We start from the raw sequence: 24,105 nt of genomic DNA on the forward strand, positions 1-24,105 counted from the left end.
GCAACTGATGGCAAGTAACTAATCACAAATTTCCTAAATCTAATTCAAGTGTGCCTAGAGTAAGGTGTGCTCATCCATGACAATAGAAAACAAAGTCTTTTTCAGAAAGAAGGCTTTGCTCTTTTTGTAAGTCTCATGAAGACCTTTGAGATGTGTCTAGATTTTGGCAACTGTCTTATTAAATGGAATCTGAGAAAGCTGATCATCAGCTATAGATGATTTGAGAAGCATCACTGTCTTTTGATTATTCAGATTCCATGTATCTTGATTAGGACCCAGAGAAGTCAGATGCTTCGTAACACCTAAAACAAGTTGATCAGTGTTCTGACATTCAAAAATTGCGACAATGTGCTACTTCCAAGTTCTATAATTGTGACCATTGAATTTGGAATTTTGCTCGAGAAAAATATTTGTCAGAGATGCATGGCACAATTTTCAATGAAAATCTATGAAGGCACATTCTTTGAGGCAAAAATATGAAAGACCCAAAAGAATTAGAGTGGCCCAGAAGGAATATATTGTCAATTTTTGGATTCATTGGCTTAAAAAATGAGGCATCCAGAAAAAATGAATGACAACCTAGTTGAGCTCTAAAAAAACCCACAAAAAAATTGCAATAAAAAAAAATTGAGCCCAAAAATTAGGGTTTCAAGCAGAACCCTAGCTGTCGGATTGGAGAGTAGGATTTGCAAACAAATGGTTGTTTTCTTGAAAAAAATGTCCAATCTGCTTCCTAGAGCACAATGACAAACTGAGACGGTGCTAGAAAACACTGAGGTCCTTCCAAATAAGGATAGACGTGGCTGGAGCAGGGGTTTTTGTAAAACTCAGAGCCATTTTTCATTTTTGATACAGATCACATGGCAATGAAAGATGACGTGAATTGTAGATGCTAGTCACATAGAGCCAAAATGTGAGCAGCAGAGACGTGGCCTAATATTGATTTGAAGACGCGAGATTTCTCCAACAAAGTGCGAGTTACAGACTGAAACGAAGCTTGCGATTCATAGATTGAGCCGTGGTAGGGTTTGTGAAAAAAAGCCAAGAATCTACACACAATTTGCAGACCCTACATGTGAACACTCCAAAATCTCTCCGAAATTCTCAAAAGAAAAAACCTAGCCGAAATTGTAATTTTTCACAGATGAATTTCTCAAAAAAAACAAAAACCCTAGATGGGGCTATTTGAGAAAAACCTTAGAAATTAGTTCAAAAAATTTTAGCAAATAATTTTGAATGAAATTATAAATTTTTCAAAAAATTCAAGTATTGGCTCTGATACCATATTACAAAGTAATTGGTAAAATACTTGCTTGATATTAACAAAGACCGAAAGGTCAATATATACAAAAGAATGAAATGATGTTTCCTTAGGAAACAATCATAAAGAATAGAAACATTCTATTCTAGAGAAAGCAAAAAATGAAAGCAAACTAAAGCTTAAGATATTTACAATAGATAACCATTAACTAATAATAGACAACTTATCTATTATTGTAATAAACACTTCATTTGAGTCTTTAACATTCAGAAAGTAAGTCCAAGTCTTCCTAGAGTAATCATCAATGAAGTTTATGTAATAGGAGTAACCTCCTAGGGAGAGAGTTAGCATTGGCCCACATAGATCAGAGTGAATTAGTTCCAAGATTGATTTAGACTTGTGTTTAGTAAGAGGGAAAGGTTTTTAATGTTCCTTCCTAGAGCACAAGCTTTACATATACTTGTATGCTTAGAATTTAGGTTTGGAATTCCAGAGGTGATTTACCTATCTTTGGTAGTGAACTGAAACCAATATGCTCAAGTCTTCTATGCCAAATTTCATTAGAATTTGTTATTTCATGATTAAGAGCTCGGTTTTGAATGTTACATAGTTTATATAAGGTCTCATCTCTAGTCCCTATAGTGATAGCATTTTTTAGACTTTGTGTTTTTAGGCCAGTACAAGACTTTTTCTTCATTGAATGCAACTTGAAATCCTTCATCCGTTAATCCAGAGATTGAGATTAGATATATTTTTATTCCAAGTACAAATAGAACATCTTTCAACTTTAATGTAACTCTAGTCCTTAATTGAATAAAGCAGGTCCCAATACCTTTGACTGGATAAGTGAAGTTGTCTCCAATAGTAACTCCTTCAAATATGTAATTTTCAAGTGTTTCAAATTTTTCCCTAAATCCTATTACATGTCTAGAAGCACCACTATCTATTATCCACACACTTTCATTAGAGTTTATCTCACTTGATAAAGCAGAGTAGAAAACTAGATTTTCATCTTTCTTACTTTTGACTAATGAAGCTAAGATTTTTTTCCTTTCAGGACATTTATTGAAGACATGTCCAAATTTCTCATACTTATAGCTTTTAACTTTGGAGAGATTAGTATTGTTGAACTTATTATTCTTTTTCTTATAGTCATGTTTCTTTCCTTTAAATTTCCTCTTTTTCCCTTGATGATTTGGAGCTGAGAAAAGAGCTTGATTTTCTCCCTCTTGATTTGATACAATACCTCTGGAAATTAATCTTGACTCTTCTAATGTACAATCAGTTTTTAGTTGATCAAATGAAGGATTTTGAGGTCTACTGACAACATGAATGAATGCTTCCCATAATAGTGGTAATCCTCTAACTGCTAATATGGAGAGTTCTTGATCTTCTACTTTGTTTCCAATGGAATTTAGGTGATTCTTAATTTCAGAGATCCTTCCAAAATAAGATGAGATTTTTTCTCCCATATTCATTTTAGTATTCATTAGTTGATTAATCAGAGTAATCAATCTACTTGAGTTGTTTATTTCAAATGCATTTTTTATTATGGTGAATACTTCAAAGGCTTTCTTCAGATTTGAAATGGAAGGAAGTATGCGATCCTTTACAGAGTCTATTATGATTTTCTTGGCTTTATTGTTTCACCTTCTCCAAGTGATTTTTTCTATTTCATCTTCAGGAATTGGATTCTCAGATTCAATGAAGGATTCTAGTTCTAGTTCTTTGAAGATTGCAGTAATCCAAATTTTCCATGAAAATAATTTTACAGCACCTTCGAGTCTGTCTTCTACTCTTACATTATTTGACATGTTTGCAACACTTTTGATAGTCTCTCTACCAAGTAGGCTCTAATACCATGTAAGTTTTAGTATATCATGGTTGGTGTAGACTTATCAAAGTGTTTTGATATGTATTCTAGATTGTAGCAAACTAGTGTCTTCTTTAATGTTAGGCTTTGTATGTTCTTGCTATGATAATATATTATCCTTCTCTGAGATCAGTATGCCAAGTTATTGATATGATCTGCAGACTCAGATTGAAACAAATATATATACATATTGAAACATAACTTAATAAGGGCATGACCCTACATGGTCATGCCTCAACATGTATACACTAGCATCGATTCATAATAATTTTAGTTTAACATTAATAGTATTAATATAAGCCACGGGTATAAGTTAGACTCGATAACTATGACAAACTTAATACAATGCAAAGGGAGCCCAATAATATAATCGGAGTGAAGGAGATAGTATTTCAATAACAATTTTAATACCATCGAATTATAGCCTATCATTATAACGATTACTGATAGAGAATCACTTGTCAAATATAATTCATATTTAAGCATCCGAATGTATAAGGTTATATAGATAAAACATTAAAAAAAATTGCACTATTAAATTGATAGCAACTATATATATATATATATATATATATATATTGCTAATTAAGGAAAATGTTTCAATACTCTTGACTGCTAACCTTCTTAATAGGACGGATGTGATTAATGGAAGCACCTGTGCACCAATGTGACAAAGAGAAACCAATGTAGTACAAGGAACCTTTGGTGAAGGCAATGAACTTGGGAGATGAAGCCAATCCGAAGAATATTTTAGTGGTTGATGACTAGAACCTCAATTGAAGAATTTTATTGAGTATAAAGATATATTTTCTTAGAACTACAAGTATTTAAAAGGGGTTCTGCTTGCACTTTTCATCCATCAGTTACTCCTAGTGCTAGGGGGTCATATCTATATGCAAGCATCTGCATAGGATGAATAAAAACTATGCAACACAAGTAAACAAATAGATTGAAAGGATGATTGATGGATGCATCATCATTCAGGTATAAATGAGTGAGTGGGTGTCCCCAATAGTCATTTCACTAAAGAAGGATGCTAATGAGATCAAAATATACAAGATCTCCAATTTTTTAATGCACTCACCGTCAAGGATCTATTCCCAATAACTTTCACAAATAACATTCTAGAGGAAGTGGTAGGAAATGAGATTTGTTAATTCATGGATGGATTCTTTGAGTACAACCAGATATCCATCACCGAAGAGGATAAACTAAAAACAAATTTCGTTGTGGAAGATGGAGTGTACATGTACAACTGATGCCCTTTCGAGTCTATAACACTTCGACAATGTTCCAAGGACTATCCTACACATTTTCGATAAGATGCTAGTTGGAAACTTCAAATTTTTTCTTGATGATTGGTTTATCTTTAGTGTCAAGGATAAACACCTAGTAGCCCTGAGGGAGAGTATGGAGAGATGCTGATAGACTAGTTTGGCATTTAATCCTAAAAAGAGTAGAATCATGGTGCCTAAAGGGAAACTATTAGGATACATCATGTGCAAACTAGAGAGAAGATGAATCCAAGCAAAGGTATGGGTAATTCTTGAGATGCAACCTCCTATCAATGTAATTGGGGTGAAGTCATTCTTGGGACACATTGGGTATTACAGGAGATTTATCAAAAACTTTTCCCAAGTGTCCTACCCACTCAACAGGATGCCTAGGAAGGGAGGGCCCTACATATGGGAAACAAAGCAAGAGAAGGGCATTTAAAGAGCTCAAGTCAAGGGTAGTGGGAGCACCTATTTTCGTGTACTAGAACTAGGACAAGGAATTCCACATCCATGTAGATCCACAAAACTTTATCATTAGGGAAACCCTAGGACAGACAAGTGACCATGGATTAGACCACCCTATTTATTATGCAAGTCAAATTTTGTCAAAGGCTGAGAAGAACTGTAGTACAACAGAGAGGGAAGCCCTTGGAATAGTTAAAGTCATACAGAACTTTCAAAGTAGGCCTCATGCTAAAGTGGGGACCAAAGAACTTGACCACAAGGTAAGTATACAAGGAGACAATCTCGATCGGTTGACCTTGGAAGCTAAAGTGAAGATGTGAGGTCTTCAAACAGTTGAAGACCATAACTCAAGTCTTGCTCAAGATCACAACAAGTTGATGCTAGTCATAGATAGAGTCCAACCCATCAATAAGCCTCTAAAGCCCATCTAGAGACGAGGTTTAAGGAACTACATCATTGGCAAAGAGGAGAATGGAGAGCAAAACCTAGTGCAAGTAACAACCATCCTTAGGGAGTGAAGCCTCACTAATAAAGGCCTTGAGCTCATAAATATAGATACCGAATCAAGTTGGGGAGAGAGGGCATCTCTACTTCACCCCAATGGTGCTCTAAATTAGATCGGAGGAAACCCTTAGAAGTCCTAAACCTACCAACCATTATCTCATGAAGTCTCATAATCATTGTTAGGAGAATATCTGAAATACCAATGTCTATGAGCCTCTAAAATAGCGTCCCCTGAGGAACAAAGTCAAAAGCCTTACAAAAGTCTACAAAACAGCAATAGACTTTCACAACGTAATGCCAAGCCTCCTCAATGATAGCCCATATTTTAGAAGTCTATATAGAAAATAGCCTATCCTCTAGAAAGGTAACGTCTCCTATCAAATTGTCTAGTAAGAATAGTATTCAAGATTGTGGCATAAAGCTTGGCAAAGATATGTCCAATCACGATGGCCCTATAATTGTCAAGGTTCGAAACCAACCTAGACTTGAAGATTAGATCGATCACATGTCTTAATCATGAATCAAGGAACCTAGTGCAAACCACTCTATTGAAGAGCACCAAAAGAAAGAAGAAAAGAATCAGAATACTGACCTTAAAAAGCTCTACCTGAAATCCTTCCTCATTAGTGGCTCTAACGGCCTCACTAACGATGGAGGGAGTGAAAAGATGGTAGTGAAGGGGGGGTCAGATGAATGGGTAGTTGGCCAGGGATATCGTAAAGAGTAGAGTATGGGACACCAAAGAGTGTCAGTCAAGGGTGGAGGGCAGGGGAGGGTAATGAGGGGACAAGGTACGCCAGAAGGCTTTTGGGTCACAAGTGAGCATGCCACAGAGGGATCTACACTGCTAAGTCATGTACAACCACTTCTTGTGACGGAAAAGGAAGTGGTACGAGGATCGTAACAGAGCATAGGAGGGAGACCGAGCAACGAAGGAGGCATGCAAGGAGCGATGGAAGAACTTATAGTCATCATCATTCCATTGGTTCATAGGAGAGGACTTTCAGCTAACGGGGCTGGGGGAGGAGGGAGAAGTGCAGTGGGGGATGGAGAGGGGGGCGAACTCCCAAATACCAGCGAGCAAAAGGTCTAACAAGGAAGAAGCCTGACAGGATTCCAAAAAGTGATTAGGGGGTACAAGTCGCCTGAGGTGGAGGGTAAAGAGGTAGCAATCATACTCCAAGAAGTGGAAAGTGGTAGGGGGGCCGAGAGTAAGAGTGGGGGATGGAGCGAGGGGGGTGAGGATAGGGGACCAAAGTGGACAATGAGGCTAAGGATGGAGTGATCGGCCAAAGGGGGGCAAGTGATGATGAAGTGGCTAATTGAGATGAGAAAAGAGGTCGGCACAAGAGTGCAATCGACCACACTCGCACCCCCACAATGGGGTCAACAAATTAAGAGCTCAAAGCCTAAGAAGCAGGGGAGACCATTTAGGATCAGCAAATCAAAAGACTCACAGAGTTGGAGAAGATGGAAACCGTAACAAGAAAGAGGACCAAGGCATGAGAGGGGTGTTGAAAACCCAAACTAGTCAGATCAATCTCTTGAATACAGGTTGAGTTTGAAGTGCAGTTGTGGAGGGGGGCTAAAGATCTCTAGTTTGTGCATTAATGTCCCCCAAAATGATGATGTCACCCAAACACAAGAACTTGAAGATGCACTCATACAAATCGATGAAGGGATCTCCATCCACCAAACTATGTGTGGCATACAGAGAGGAGGATGATAGGAAATAACATACAGCTATCAAGATCTCTCTAAAATGTGACCAGTGTGGGTAATCTGGATCCACATAAATCTAGCTAAGGTGTCAGAGTGAACCATTGTGACAATGATGAGGCCATCTCTAATCAAGCAAGCCACATCACCAGAACCATAGACACTACTCGGTGCCAGAACCTCCTCTATGCAGACAAGAAGCCACTAATACCTAGAAAACCCCAAGAGAGGGCGGAACAGACTTTCATGAGTCTTCGTGACAACCAAAATATTTGTTGAACCAATCGCATCTGAAAAAAAACTAAGTAATGACCAAAGAGTGTCATTACCATTCAAACAATTGACATGAAGAGAACCATAGGAAGGTTCACCTCCATGAGACTGCTGACAAGACCATCATTTGGCTAGAAGAGTTGGTCTCTATTGCCAACCACTAGGAGGGGAACCCAAATAACAGCTCCGAGGTTTGGGATCACTGCCCACTTCCCAACATGTCTCGCCTTAGCAACCAGACCCCTAGAGTGTCTCATCTTGACAACCTATGCTCTAGTAAGGTCCTCATCTAAAAATATCTTCAAAGGGAGAGGGAATATCTTCCTCTTCAATCTAAGAGCCTGTAACCTATCAAAAAGTGAGAGGAACCATAGGATAAGGGACTACACAACACTTGTCTAAAGTGATATTTGAGATGCCTAACTGATCTAAGGGAAAGGACTGTCCAATTGGCATAGGATCGATGGTGAAACTAGGGAGGCCCCAAACTTTGAGGTTAAACTCACGGGCACACCTCCAACTATCCTCAATAATCTGCCCCTGTACAATCTTTTCCACACCCACAAGAGGAGTAGTTTCAGGATTGGTGCAAACAGAGGCCCAAGATTTGGCATTCTATTCAATCTCTGACAAAAGAGAAGTGTGCTTGACCATGAGCTCATTTTGTTGTTCTCTGAAAGTATCTAGGTCTCCTAGCTGCTTAATGATTGTGTCAAACTAGGTTTTGATGTTTGTTGTTTTAGAAATGAGTGGCAGAGAAATTACAAAGGGTAGACAAGTTGGAGCCTACCTGTAATTTATTAATAGTGATGGTCTTAGAGAGTTCATGGATTGTATCCCTCAAACACTGGTTTTCTGCCTCCATTTTTAACATTTTGTCATACACTCTTTGGAAGATTGAGGATGGTGCAGCAATAGCAACTGATGCAAGCATCGATACAAAGCCAAGCAATACAAGAGACTCAAAACTCCCCATGAAGAGGCCAACAACATTCACAGAAGGAGAACCACAAGAGATAAGAACAGAAGACTAGAAAAGACAAATTGCCAACTCCAAATCAAGAGTTTTCCCAAAGACTAGAGGTAGAGGAACTTGTCATACAAACCCTATACAACCATAGGAAACAATAACAACGCCCCACATTACCAAGAGATCAGCAAAAGAATGAAGTTCGGGTAGTGTTTAAACTTGCAAAAACTAGTGAAATCAAGGAAAGGAGAGGAGGAAAAATGCAAAAACCTTGTGCAAGAGAGAAGGAGATCAAGAAATCACTCGACTATTTCATGGGAAGCCTCAGATGGATACAAGAAAATGGAATCGCACAACCCAAAGTTTCAAACATAGTATCGTGCACGAAAACAACGTGCGAATGGATGCAACTAGCATGAAAAAGCACAATCGACAGTCGATTGAGAAATCACAAAACCAACAGAGACGACACCCACTAGCCACAAATACAAACGTAGGAAAAGAGATGCATGAAACAAAACCAAATGGCAACCAAGGAAGCGTCTGTAAATGCAGACACAAAGACCAAGAGACAATTCTAGCAACAACCATAGTTGTAGATATAGTCAAGGTCATGAAGATGGACGTCGAGAATGGTTGTGCGGGTAGCTCTCGCGAGGTTCAACACGAGGGATCATCAAAGAAAAGAATAATTAATTTTAACCACAACAAGGCGGGGGGTAATCGAAGAAGAATATTAATGAATTTTCAATCAATTAGTTGAACTTGAAACAATGATATTTGAACATGTTGTTATGATTTAATTTTAATGATTTGAATCTTTAATGTTGAGCTTGAAATATATGATGGTATGGTCAACAATTCATGATACTATGATTACAAGTTTTTAAGTTTATGGTATCTTTATTGTTTAAATCATACGAATTTATGATACCATCTGACATTCTAATATTAAATCTTGCTTCTAGGCTACATAAATATGCATGTGTGTGTGTGTGTGTGTGTGTGTGTGTGTGTGTGTGTGTGTATTACATGTTTTTGTACAAATGAGCATAAACCCCCCTTCCGAAATTTCGTCGTACTAACAAAGCGATTCTCATACACAAAAATAATAATTAATATTTTTGTAAAAAAGAATTTCCCTTTGTTTCCAAATGTGGCCTGACGGTTTTACATGCAAAAAATATCATGGCTTCTTTTATATCAAACCCTTATCTCATATTAGATTACCAAAGTGCTCTTTAATGCCATTTTAGGTTGTTCTAGGTTTTGAAGTTTCTATCTACAGATGTTGTTGCTCTTTCCTATGCACAATTGCTTGAAAATCTCCTAATTTCCATGTCTCTCTCTTCACTCATATGTACAAGTATTTGATCTTGAGGATGGATACCATGACATTGATAACTCATTATACATGATATGGACTTTCCTTGTCACGAATAGCAATAAGAGATATACCTGAAGTGATTTTCAGTTTTTAGTTTAGAAATTGATGCAAGGACTGTCCATTCACTGTTATACATATGATATCTCTACAAATTTTGAACCATAGTACCACTTTTGAATGCAAATTATATATATACATACACACGTGTACACACACACACACACACACACACACACACACACACATATATCTTGAGGATGGATATCATGACATTGATACCTCATTATACATGATATGGACTTTCCTTGTCAAGAATAGCAGTAAGAGATATACTTGAAGTGATTTTCAATTTTTACTTTAGAATTTGATGCAAAGACTGTCCATTCACTGTTATACATATGATATCTCTACAAATTCAGAACCATAGTACCACTGTTGAATGCAAATTATATATATATATATATATAATCACTGTAATTGGAAAAGTTTTGTCTCAGCCAAAATAATAATAGTTACAGTCTTCTGCTCTTTTCATACTTGTGCATTCATAATAATCAGCCACAAGACACCAAAATATTCTTGTATTTTCTAGAAAATACTACTCCATGCTATATATATATATATATATATATAGAGGATGGATATCATGACATTGATACCTCATTATACATGATATGGACTTTCCTTGTCACGAATAGCAGTAAGAGATATACCTGAAGTGATTTTCAGTTTTTACTTTAGAATTTGATGCAAAGATTGTCCATTCACTGTTATACATATGATATCTCTACAAATTCTGAACCATAGGACCACTGTTGAACGCAAATTTTATATATATATACATAATCACTGTAATTGGAAAAGTTTTGTCTCAGCCAAAATAATAATAGTTACAGTCTTCTGTTCTTTTCATACTTGTGCATTCATAATAATCAGCCATAGGACACAAAAATATTCTTGTATTTTCTAGAAAATACTACTCCATGTTGTATCTTTCCATTTATGAAATGATCCTATAGCTGCCTAATAATGAATGTTGTGGCTGATCATTGTCTTCTCGGCATATAGTTCACTGTTAAATCTATAGCTTTAAACCTTCTGCTATCGATCATTTAGACATCACTATTTCTTTATGTATGAAGGTATTATTACCTTAAATGATTTTAAATAGCAAAATGACCATGAAAAAGCTACTTCCCCTGAAAAGATGAACCAATGTTTTGGTCTTAATCACTTTCTTGTTGCCACCTTGAGATCTGATGCTTTTCACTACACATCAACTCTGCTTTTTAACTTGATATAGCAGTGAAATTGTATTTTGATTTCTCCAGATATCTGATGTGATGCTTCTATGTTAATGTGTCTCAATGTTATTGTCATGGTATTGGCAATTGCTCTTTGAATCTATTCCTGCCAATGTTTTTTGCATAGCTGGATAGCACCTGTAGCTGAAATTCCAACTTTCGTGAAGTTTTGTTACCACTGTTGTATACTATTATCATTGTTCATAAATCATGATGTTTCCATGCAACCTAGAGATAATGTCACTGATGACCCTTACTGATTTTCTCTTTGATGTGTTTGAACATCTATTGCACTTTTGTGTATTTGATGACAAGATTTCACACTAGAATAATATGTCCCTTGGATAGTCCATTATCCTTAACTTGCATCAGTAATGTGAAAAATGTTATTTAAAATGAACCAAATGTACCTTTCACCTTAGCTAATCAGAGACCCAGCTCTCCCTATTTGAGCTAGATGCAAAAAATAGGTAGCAATGCAGTACCAGCAGTGTTAGCACCTAAGAAGAATGAAGAGTAGAAGATGTGTACAGATTCTAGAGCAGTAAACGAGATCGCAGTAAAGTATAGGTTTCCTTTATCAAGAATGGATGATATTTTGGATTGTTTGAGTGGAGTTGATTATTTTTCAAAGATTCATTTGAAGAGTGGTAAATCATCAAAAAAGAATCAAAGAAGGAAATAAGAGGAAGATTACATTCAAGGCAAATGAAGGATTGTATGAGTGGTTAGTGATGTTTTTTGGATTGACTAATCCAATCTAGTACTTTCATGAGATTGATTGATGAGGTACTGAAGAAATTCTTGGGTAAGTTTGTGACTGTTTATCAAGATGACATTCTGATTTTGATTAAGAACGAGGAAGATCCTTTGTTGCACCTAAGTATTGAGAGATTAAGGGAACAAAAGTTGTTTATAAATATCAAGAAATGTTCTTTTATGAAAGACAAGATAGTGTATTTCAGAATTGTGATCTCAATAGATGGACTGGAGATGGACCCTAAGAAGGTTAAGGGAAGTGTTGAGTGGCCTACACCTAAAAGTGTTGGAGAGGTAAGATCATTTCATAGATTGACCAATTTCTACTAAAAGTTCTTTAGGAATTTCACTTCAGTTTGTAGCCCTATAACTGAGACGATGAGAGAAGATGGGAAGGATTTCAATTGAACAAATGGAGCAGATAAGAGTTTTGAGAATTTAAAAAAAAAGGTGATTAAACAACTAGTACTAGCTTTACCATATTTCAATAAGGTATTACAAGTCGATTGTGATGCAAGTGAAAATGCAACTAGAGCAGTATTCAGTCAAGAAGCTAGACCTATTTCTTTAAAAGTGAAAAGTTGAATAATACTAAGAGAAGGTATTCATTTTATGATCAGGAAGTTTATGCCATAGTTCAAGTAGTTTAAATGTTGAAGAAGAGGAGACATTATTTGTTGCCTAAGGAATTTGTGTTGCACACTGATCATCAAGCTTTATAGTATTTGAATAGTCAAGATAAGTTGAGCCAATGACATATGAGATGGGTTGATTCTTATAGAGTTACATATTTGTGTTGAAGAATAAAAGTGGTGATTCAAATAAGGTCACCAATGCTTTGACTAAAAGACGGAATTTGTTGACAGAGATGAGGACGTGCTTTAATTTGAGGAGTTAAGAAATTATATGAGGATAACCTTAATTTTGCAAAACCTTGGAAAGCTTGTAGAGAACCTATTATAGCAGATCGAAGCAAATGGTTAGACCATAGAATCGAGACTCGGATTCGGCCCTGATTGGGGAAGGGGAATTCGACTCAAGAACTGGCTCGAACTCACTCGTGGCTTGGCAATGACTCAGGAAAGAGACAAAACCTTTGAAATTTAGAGAGTTTTATGATTTAAATAACATTCCATGCACCCATTATTGAATAAAGCTTAAAGACACAATAACATCATGAAATAGAAGGTAATTTGATCACATACAGATCCATTAATTACATAAGTACAAAGGTAAATTATAGGTGTATTAAGAAAATATTGTATACTAAAATTAATAATCAAGCGAGTTAGATGAGTCAACTGAGTCAACTAGGCAAGTCAGTCGAGTTAGCTAGGCAAGTGAGTCGGGTAACGAAAGTGAGGGAATCATCCAAGGTGACCCATCAAGTCAGGGTCACAAGCCATTTTGACTCAACTAATGCTACCCGACTTGTTGACTTGGGCAACTCACCTGACTCGCAATGAGTCTCGAAACTCTAGGTTAGACAATTTCATTTGGGAAGGTATGTTATTCAAAGGATCTCAATTATGTATACCTAGGAGTTTAATGAGGGATAACCTAATTAAGGAAAAGCATTGTGGAGGATTAGCAGGACACTTTGATATTGACAAGACACTAAGTTTGGTGAGTGAGAATTACTTTTGGCCTTAGATTTATAAGGATGTAAAGACATTTGTTCTAATTTGTAGAGTTTTTCAAGTTGCTAAAGGTAGTATTAAGAATGCATGATTGTATATACCTTCAATAGTGTCAACTAGACCATGGGTCGACATTAGCGTGGATTTTGTACTTGGTTTGCCTAAGACAACAAGACGTAATGATTTTATATTTGTGGTAGTAAATAGTTTTTCCAAAATGCCACATTTTATTCCTTGTAAGAAGACTACAGATGCAATATATGAAGCCGATTTGTTTTTCAAAGAAATTTTGAGATTGCATGAGTTGCCTAGAAGCTATGTCACAAGGTTTGAGTTCGAGTTCATATTCAGAAAACATAAAATTCGGATAAATTTGACACCGCAAAATTCGCCTTTATAAATTAATTTTTAAAATAAATATAATATGTTGAAAAAAAAAGCAATATTATACAAAATAATATTGTAATTTAAATATGTTTAAATTCTTACTTTAAATATTATTCATATATAATTGATAATTTTATAATAATTTTATATCTATTTAAACATTTTTAACATAAATTCTTAATATTGAATAGAAAAGAAAATGAAGAAATGACAATCATTTCTAAACTGAAAAATAAGATATTAATATTATCTCAAAAGAACTCTAAAGAGATTATCTCTTTACTCATTCAATAATTGATCACAAATCATCTTTTGACTTTCATTTGGTCATGAGTTGATGATCCTGATCGAAAACAATAATCTAGAAAAAGTAGACAAATTTTCTTAAAGAAAGGTTGCCTTTAATTTAATGGTAAATGTTGCACCGGCCAGACCAGATATAGGTAATAGAAGCCAGCAATGCCCATCTGATCCAAGCCACTGAAAATCAAGGCCAAAGTTAAGTCACCATTTATAATCCAACACAAAAAGAACTCTAAAGAGAAACTAATATGAAACAACAGAGGGTTAGTTTAACGTTTTTCGTAAGAAATGAAATGGGGCACAACTTCAAAAAATGCAATTGCAAGAGAGAAGTCAAACATGAGATTTTGAATCAGATCATGTCTAAAAAAACATTGTACTATATTGTTCCTAAATCTACAGTGCTAACCAAACTTGTTTGAATTGTATTTTACCTATAGCAACATCCAAATTGGCCATGTTATCAAGATAGGAATTTATCTAAAACCTAAAATTGATTCTGTATGAATATATTGGTGAACACCAATGGTTTTTTTAAGTTCGTCGAGTTTTAAACCTCAATGCCAAAATTTGGCAAACCCTGTGACTTAGCCTACAAGCATAGTTTCAGACAAAGATAGTTATTTTATTGGTTATTTTTGGGGGACACTTTGAAAGAAGATGAATATTGATTTGAAGTTTAGTTCTACATTTCATCCACACACATATGGAAAAATAGAGCTAGTGGACAAGAATTTAGAAAACTTGTTAAGATGTTGGTTGGAGAGAAGCCTGGTAATTGGGATTTAGTCCTAGCATAAGTAGAGTTTGCATATAACAATTTAGTAAATAGAAGTATAGGGAAGACACAATGAGATAATCACAAGCACGAATCCAAAGCTAATATTAGAGTTGGGAGATGTTAGTCATGAAGTTAAGAAGAGTGTAGAAGGAGGAGTGTGCAGATGTTATGGAGTCCATACACGATGAAGTCATAAAACATTTAGAGAAACTGAATCAAAAGTATAAGGAGAGATTAAATGACAAGAGAAGACAAGTGGAGTTTAAAAGAGCTGACGAAGTGCTGATATATTTGAAGAAGGGTAGATTTACTATTGGGACATATAACAAGTTGAAGATGAGGAAGTTTGGACCATGTAAGATCTTGAAGAGGTTTGATTTAGGTAATGCATATGAGGTGGAGTTACCAAATGACGTGGATATATCACCTATGTCAAAATTACAGATTTGTATGAGTACCATGAGGCAGATCTCAATGAAAATGATGGACCAGATGTTGATTAGCAGTACCCCCAAAAAAGGTAGAAGGAATTGAAGAGATTGTGGATAGAAAAATTGGCAAAAGCACAAGCAGTAAGCAATATCAAGAACATCTTGTTAAGTAGGACAGACCAGTTGAAGATTTTTCATAGACCAGTTGAAGATTTTTCATGGATTTCTTACGCTAAGGTTAATCATCTTGGTTTTCCTCTACCATCAAAGTAAGAGGCTCATTTTTCAATAACCCTGAGTGTCTCATGTAGGAGCATCTTGAGTCCTTGGCTCGTACAATCTAACTTTTCTTGAGAAAACCTTTTGTTTGAATTTGTAGCTATCGTGAACCTTATGGTGTGTTCCTAGTTTCAAATTAAACATTTGTCTAGGTTTGCTCCTCAAGCAATTATTTCGCATATGATATCTTGTGGATTATTGGTGGGGCCTATTTGTTCTTCACATTTCAAGGCTTGTTTGTGTTTTCCAAACTTTTGAACTTATTTCTTGATCAGTGAAGCCTAATGACGAATATCTCAATGTTATTGGGTCCTTGGCTAACATCTCCCTTGGATTGGTGTTCTTGTCTCACTAAATTCAGGGAGATCCATATGATTTAGGTCCTAACCTATATTAGTAAATATATTTTCCAGCTCTTTGGAGATTGTTATCTTCTTTGGTCGACTTGATGTTTGCAAAGGCTTTCTAAGCTGATGTAATTGATCCTTAGGGTAATGAGTTTTGGTTAGCAAGATTATGATAGCCTCTTGAAGGTTAGGTGTAGGGGATTCTATTTCTAATCAAGCCTATATGCCTGGCATGTAAGACTGCATGTTGCAGGTCCATTGTAAACAATTTGCTAACAATAAGGCTGATCTTTCTTGTCTCTCAATTGTTCTTTATTATTTTCATTGTGTTACCCTAGCTGCAAGGATTGGATAGATCTTTCTAGGTCCCTCTCGTCATTGATTGCACCATTTGCGGCTAAAAGATCATCAAAAACCTACATATCAGTAGTGCAAGGAAATGTGTTTCAAAAGAAATGCAAACAATAAAAACCACTAAAAATAGAAATACAAAGCCACATAAAAGATTAGACTAAAAGAGGTCAAAATAGAATAGAAACACTACATCAAACCCCTTTGTTGTGTGGATTTTCCCCATTATGTTTGATTTAAATGTGTGCTCACTCAAGATTTTGGCAACATAACAATACTTAAAATGCAAAATGGGTGAGAGAGATATCAATGGTGAAAGGTTGGATTTATAGGCTTTGGATGAGATCGATGGATGGTTGAGATTGATTGAAAAGATCAACATTGGAGAATGCCTCAAAGGAATAAAAAGATTAAAAATTTCTTTGTTGACTACTTGGGGGAGAAACCCATGTGCTTGATGCGATCGGATAGTTGACTTTGGGTTCCATAAAGTTATGATTAGAGACACGTACATGATTAGGGAAGGTGATTAGGCTTAATGGAAGATGATTAGGATGCAAATGGGCTTTTTAGGAGGATGTGATGGGAGAAGAGAGAATGAGTGCAGAATTAAAATTATTTTTTAGTTCCAAGCAAGAGAAAGGGAACACTTAAGTAAATACTATAATTTACTCAATCAAATGGAGGATTAAATGATGCAAGTGGGCTTTTCAGAAAATTAAATTATTAATCAATATGATGACTATACGGGAAGAGGATTATTACGATTAATTGATCAACTATTAGTGATCTATATTAGTGATCCACTATAGATGAATTAAATGAATTAATTTACCTAAGACTATAGAAGAAAGGGGACAATCAAAGAATTATATTATTAATCAATATAATGACTATAGGAGAGAAGGATTATGATCATTAATTGATCAAATATTAATGATCAAATTTAGATGTCTACAATCAGACTCCAACCTTCCATTGATATGCTATACAAATTGATGAGGAGACATAGGATGGATTGATTGGGGTTTCGTTCCTTGAGGAAGGCCCTTATACTAGTTGGGGTTCCGTTGCTCAAGCTTCGATTTTGATCTAGAACTACCAATTGGATTTGCTAGTTAGGGACAACCATATATTTTGTTAATCTATAATAATGCAATTTTATAGTAGAAACTTGTAACCTTCACTATTTTTGTTATAATACTTGTATAATATGTATGCACATTGACAATGAACGCACTTTTTTTGTAAATTTGTTTCTAGATTCTCATGTGAAACCTCAATTCAAGTCTAATGCTATGTATCAATGTGGCAATATAAGATAAGATTAGATAAATTTATTAATATCCAACAAGAAACCATAAAAGGGTCTAAGGGACTAAAAGCATACAACAAAGGCACTGCCAAGAGCATAATCACCAAATGGTGAACCAAGAAAGAACAAACAAGAAACCAACACACCCAACCAAAGGAAGACTAGAGGTCCTTCCTAGGCAGGGCAAAACCCAGCACCAAAGGATAAGAACCAAGGGAAGGGTGAGCTCTGGGTTGTCTCAAAATAATGCTAGAGGTAGGGTGTCATTTCCGAGTGAACCCACTACAAGGCCCCATAAGCATGATGTAACTGGAAGTAGGAGGGTCAAGCAGTGAATATTTGAAATTTCTCTATATTTAAAAATCCCTAGTTTTTATTAGTTGCCCCCTAGTAAATGGCCAAGCAATACCCTCTTATACAAATATATATTATAAAATATAATTACATGATACTAATATAAAATGAAATTCATACATACTACTAAATTACTATTTAATATGTTAAACATAAATATTATAATCTTATTAATGATAAATAAGATCAAATTTATTACATAATTAATAATATACAATAAATAAAATAAGTATTATATTCAGATACATATAAATATAAAGAGACAAAGAAATGTGTATTAAATTTATTAGTACTACCCAGCCGACAAAATGGCTGTTTATTAGCATTTATTTATTATTTAATATTACTTTAAAATTACATTCTCATTGTATTATAAGTTTTAAATGATTAATAAATTAATATACACAGCAATTGTGTCGGACGAGGTGCTAATTCAGTCAGAGGAGCAGGTCGATCAACGGTTGCATTGAGGATCCTGCCTTTTGGATTGCTCGGCCGAGAGTCACAAAACTTTACAAACAATGAACATCTGAGTAGAAAGTGTCACGGTACTCCAAGAATTCGCAGTCATTTGTCATTCCATTGGTCCCAAGGTGGTCTGGAAAACTGTTAGGGCATTGATCAAGGAGAATTGGAACAAGAGAAACCATAAAATTTCTTCCAAACGGACTTTTCGTGGCCTTTTTAATTTCTCCGGAAAACAGAGATCAAATTCTGCTTGGCGGTTTTGGACGATGGGCAATTATCCAATGTATTTGCAAAATTGGCACCCAATTTTTAAGCCAATTTTGCTCGCTCCTCATAATCCGTCTGTATGCTTTTATGCGCGAATAAAGATAGCTGCAGTACTACAAATCCCGAAGAGAATAATAGTATGCACAGAAGGGGTCCATTAGATTCAATCAGTTGATGCAGAGGAAGAATATTGCTTCTGCGTAAGGTGTCAGGGAAGAAACCATTGCGAGGGCAGTTGCAAAAAAAGAAACAATAACAATAACGGTATGGAAACCTAAAAACAGTCTGAAAAGAACACTGCAAATATAAAATTCGTTTTAGATCTGGGAGTCTGGAAGGTATGTCAATCCATCCCTCTCATCTAAGTTGGCATGAGAGATGGCACAGAATCCTAATGATGTAGTGTAAACTGCTGCACTACAACCCTAGGACTTCATTTAATATAATTCTGCTTTTATGAAAGTACATGAAAAATATATTCTTAACAAGATGCCCAGAATTCCTCTTGCAAGCAAACGGAAAATTAACAGGACTCCGATGACTGGAAAGCTGTTCTTTTAAATACAAGTTTTGACATCCGATGACTGAAATCTGTTCTTTAAATACAAAACTATATTAATCTTTGATAAGCTGATGAGGTTTCTTTCACCTCTGAAGTCAAATATCCATAATTGTGTTATTGAGAATATGAACAAAGTTCTTCAATATATATCAGACATAGTGCCCGAAAGAATTAGACAACTCACTTTCAGCTTCATTACAGATCTTCGGGACTTGAAGGGGTTGAGAACATTCACATTTATCAAAAACTATACAATGATCAATAAAAAGGAGCCCAAGGTGTATTTCATTGCTGTTTGCATAATGATCAAAAACATTATCCACAAAATTTAATCATAGGCCGCTGGAATAGAGAGAACATACCCGGAGCTCCTTCTGTAAAATTTGGCAGGATCCCTTCCCGATTCTCTGTTGCCACCTTGAAACAGAATGTAGTCAGTCATGCAAGATGGAATTATGCTTTATACAAATAGGGTCCGTTTGGCGAGCGGAATAGGAATACGTATTCCAAAAAATTTAATTCTCTGTTTGGATGCACCAAATCGGAATAGGAATAGGAAAAAAATTGGAATACGTATTCCAATTTTGGCCCAAAAATGAGGATTTGTTAATCCACCATAATAGATGGAATAGGAATACGTATTCCTATTCCAATTTTTTTAATTTTAGAAAACATAAATTTTTGAGTCTGTGTATTCCGCATCAGATTCTGGATGAACCAAACAAGAACAAGAATACGTAACCCCATTCTCTATTTGAGAATAAGTATTCCAAAATAGGTATTCCTATTTTCATTTTTATATTCCCACAACCAAACGGACCCATTAACAACTAGTTTGTTGCCAGTAACATCGAGGTTACTTGACTCACGCTCCCGTGGTTAACCCCGATTCAAAATTTTTGAAACTTCGAATATCCTTTTCTATAACCCTTCAAAGCCTATAAAAAGTGTACCCAAAAATCTACTACAATTTTTACTAGGTTTTGTTGAGATTTTTAAGAAATATTTTGTTTTGAAATATAAGAGGTTTCCTTTAGGATTTAGGAAAGGAGATAGTGTGCTTATTTTAATTTTATAAGTTTCAAAATCTTATGTGGATATGTATTCGTGGAATATTTTTAGTGTACTATCACATAAAATTCTATTATGTTCACCACTACATTTTTAATTTTTTTAATTCAAATGAACTCAATTAAATATGAATATATTAATAAGAATTGAAAATATTTGTATGATTGATAAATAGTAGAAAAAAGGCTTACATTAGAGGAGCAACTTTTAACTTTCCATTTTCCCCTTAATGCCCACCCCTAAAATATAGGGCCTAATTCATTTGAAGTGTAGCATTTTTGTTCATTCATAGGACCTCACCATAAAAAAAGATTTTAAAGCCCTTTAAAATATCCACATAGTGGCTAATAGATTTAGTGATTAATTATAATTATGATATGAAACATAATTTAATTTTAATTTTAATAAATGTATAGATATATAAAATTCTATAATAGTAAAAATATGTATACAACACAAGAGTAACTTGTGAGCCTCTCATCGGGGAGGTCTTGGGTTCAAAACTAATCAAGCTTAACACATAATAATAATTAATCTTCACAAATAATAATAAATAAATGATAACTAATCAAGGCATACCTATCAAAAAAAAATGTATTGTTTGCTCTATTGAATGTAATAATAATTAGTACAATAGAAATGCTTTCTTAAGTTTTCTACATAGAAAAGTACATACCAAAATAGAATATAGGTATAACACGAAGTGTTTACATTAGGAATAATGGACTAATATTTGTTGAATTTAAGGTTTTCATTTTGCAATACATGTAAATTTTGACCAATGTTTTAGTTATTCATGTATTTTTGTCTTTTGTGTGAATTTATTATTATTACCTAAGGATCGGTTGGAAATATCAAAGAATAGTCCCAACATTTTGTATTATATTGGATTACATATTTAATATAATTGCTTTTCCTTGGTAATATTTTTTCAATTTTATTAAAGATAAAGTAACATTACAGTTTGTAATAAAAACCCTAGCTTAGCCCACATGAAACTGCATCCACAATTTCTTCAGTGAAAACCACCTCGACCCCCAAGAGACCTTTCATGATCATTATAGTAAGATTTTACAATTAATAGCCAAATCCACAACATCAAAATTGGGCATCCAACCATGTCAGCCAAATAAACCTACAAAAATACAAGTAGACAATCATTTTTAACAAATAACAAAAAGATGTTTAACCACCATTACTAAAAGGAAAATAAGCCTTCACATGGAGATCGCAGCAACATTAGGGAAATCGCAATCCACTTCCTTGTTGTAAGATGCATTCTAGGGCTCGTCTCTTCCTCTAGTGTGCTCTTGGAGCCATTCATTCTACTTGGCCTCTATGAGATCAACTCCACCATCACCACCGACCTCTTTATGCTTCTCAAATCACTTCTGAACTTGCCTCATCCTCCACAATACATCCTAAAGCTTATTTCATCTCTTCTATGTCCTTATCTAGAAAGTGGATCATTACCATCATTTTTAAAGCCAACTATCCCTTGCATGCTTCCCTAAAAGGTCTACAATTTTAGTTTCTCTCTTTAAATCTCCATACTAAGGGGTGTACTATGTCCCTCCAATTTTCTTTGTACCATTATTCTTATCCCCTAAATTAATTCTTAGCCCTAGAATAGATTTCTCCAGGATTTCCTCTACTCCTCTAAGTGCTTCTCTTGGCACAATCGTTTGTGTTTTTAGTCTTCCATTATCATTGAGAAAGTGTTCAAGTGTTAGTTCGATGATGATTCTATAGTTGGTGAAACATGTCCCAAGAAGAATCATAACACTTGTTGAGAGTTTTTGTCTTGGGAATTGAGCATTTTATCAATTCACTTCTTTGTCATATATCTATGGTAGGGATTTTGTTGCTTGGGGCAAGTGAGAGTAGATGAAGTCTCCATATATTTCACAATCTCTACAGTGCACACCTTCCAAATAACTAAAAATTTTGTGAATAAAATGTCCCATTATCATGCTTTAAAGCTTACCATTGAGCTTGTCTTCACAATGAATGGTCTACCCATCAGTAATTACTTGGCACTCGCTTCTTCAACCAAAACATTAACCTAAAACCCTACATTGCCACCAAATCCATTTCATCGTTAATATTTTTCTTATTGCCTACAAACTAAGGGAGAATAACAATTATTCCATCTGATTGTCTTCATCTATCCCTAAGTGTCAAAAGTCTTTAAGGATGATCTCATGCAACTTGAAGGTTAATGCCAAATTTGATAGCTTATAAGCCTATTTGTTACCTTGTCTACAGACACGTGTAATTTTGAAATCATTTAGGAGCGTTGCTTCTGCAATTAATCAATCTATGTAGTTTTAAAAATGTCAAGCATGAATGCCATCTTTCATTATTATATTTACAATGATTTGTGTATCCCCTTCTACATAAAGCGTTATGATTCCTAACCTTTTGGTTGCCCTTATTGCTAGCAGAGTCGCCTCTGTTTTAGCGACATTATTTGTTCCATCTAGCGATCTATTTCTCCCACATGCTAAATTAGATTACCAAATTCCAATCCTTGATGACGAATCCTTCTCTTAAAGGCCCAAGGTTGCTTTTTGAAACACTATAAAAGTTACATCTACACCAACCCACATTAGGTCTTTCCCATTCAACTTAACAAAAATTCACATATGATGGAATAACCCATCCAAGCACATCCACGATTTATTTTTTATTTAATATAATATATTTTATTAAATATATATTAAAGATCAATAATATTACATTATTATATAATAAAGTAAATATTTTGAAATTTTAACAAAATTTTATGGGGTCAATTTTTCATTTGTGATATTAGAGGGGGAAATGTGATTTAATTTTGAAAAGGATAGTGGCACATCCATTTGTCATAATTAAGTAAATTATTGGAGTAACAAATATAAATATATCAACCAAATATATACCAAATAAAAACATATAAATTCAAATTTTATGTGCAAAATTGTTTAATGATACTATTCTTGAATAATATCAAATTTAATTTTTTTTTAAAATCATAAGGAAAAAATATAAAGATTTGATATTCTCTTGATTAAGGATTGATAATGTCATTAATATAGTTTTTAAAGATATTAGATCTTAATTAAATAAATTGTATGTTGTCTAGTTTATGTATCTATTATTTGTGTTATTTCATATTTATTTTTATTTTTTTGATTGGTAAAAGGCCGAAGCCGAGATTCATTATTATTATTATATGTTGTGATTAATTATTATTATTAAGTATTATCTTGAGTAGATTCAAACCCAAGACCTCCCACATAGGAGGCTCACAATTTACTGCTGTGTTGTAGGCTCTTGCTTGTTATTTCATATTCATTAAAGTTGCTCCTATGAATATTAAGATTAGACACCTAATTAAATATAAAATATTAAAATAAGATTTAAATTCTTCAAGATAATTATTGTGCTTTTACTTTTTATTAATAAAAATAATAATTTAGAAATCTCTTGAAAAACTATTGAATAAAAATGACACTAGAAAATAGGAAAGAGCCTACCATGTTCCATTTTTTATTTGAAATATATAAAGATATTGCAATAGTGTATTTTTAATTTTTAAGTTTATTATGATTTTGACAATTTACTATTTGGTTTTTAACTTAAAGAAATATTTTTTGATTTATTTTAATAATCATTTTTACTTATTAAAAAATTAACATATCATTTGGAATATTATTATGATTTTTAATGAATTTAAAAATTAAAATTTTATAAAATAATATAAATCATTTCT

At 34.4% G+C, this 24,105-nt stretch overlaps 1 protein-coding gene across 1 annotated transcript in view; it reads right to left on the reverse strand.

Annotated features, from left to right (window-relative positions):
* Nucleotides 1-18,757: 18,757 nt before the first annotated feature.
* The window catches only part of LOC149563439 (O-fucosyltransferase 20-like), a 28,532-nt gene continuing 23,184 nt past the window's right edge, over nucleotides 18,758-24,105 (reverse strand). Inside the window, exons 8-11 of the mRNA XM_089828181.1 lie at nucleotides 19,640-19,694; nucleotides 19,462-19,524; nucleotides 19,182-19,306; nucleotides 18,758-18,989 (exon numbers count right to left, since the gene is read on the reverse strand). Coding sequence (XP_089684307.1) covers nucleotides 18,758-18,989; nucleotides 19,182-19,306; nucleotides 19,462-19,524; nucleotides 19,640-19,694 — 475 coding nt within the window. The remainder of the gene's footprint in view (nucleotides 18,990-19,181; nucleotides 19,307-19,461; nucleotides 19,525-19,639; nucleotides 19,695-24,105) is intronic.

Source organism: Cupressus sempervirens, chromosome 4 (assembly GCF_028749045.1).
Source record: "Cupressus sempervirens isolate cs-2001-9-10 chromosome 4, ASM2874904v1, whole genome shotgun sequence".
In the NCBI taxonomy this organism is placed as follows: Eukaryota; Viridiplantae; Streptophyta; class Pinopsida; order Cupressales; family Cupressaceae; genus Cupressus; species Cupressus sempervirens.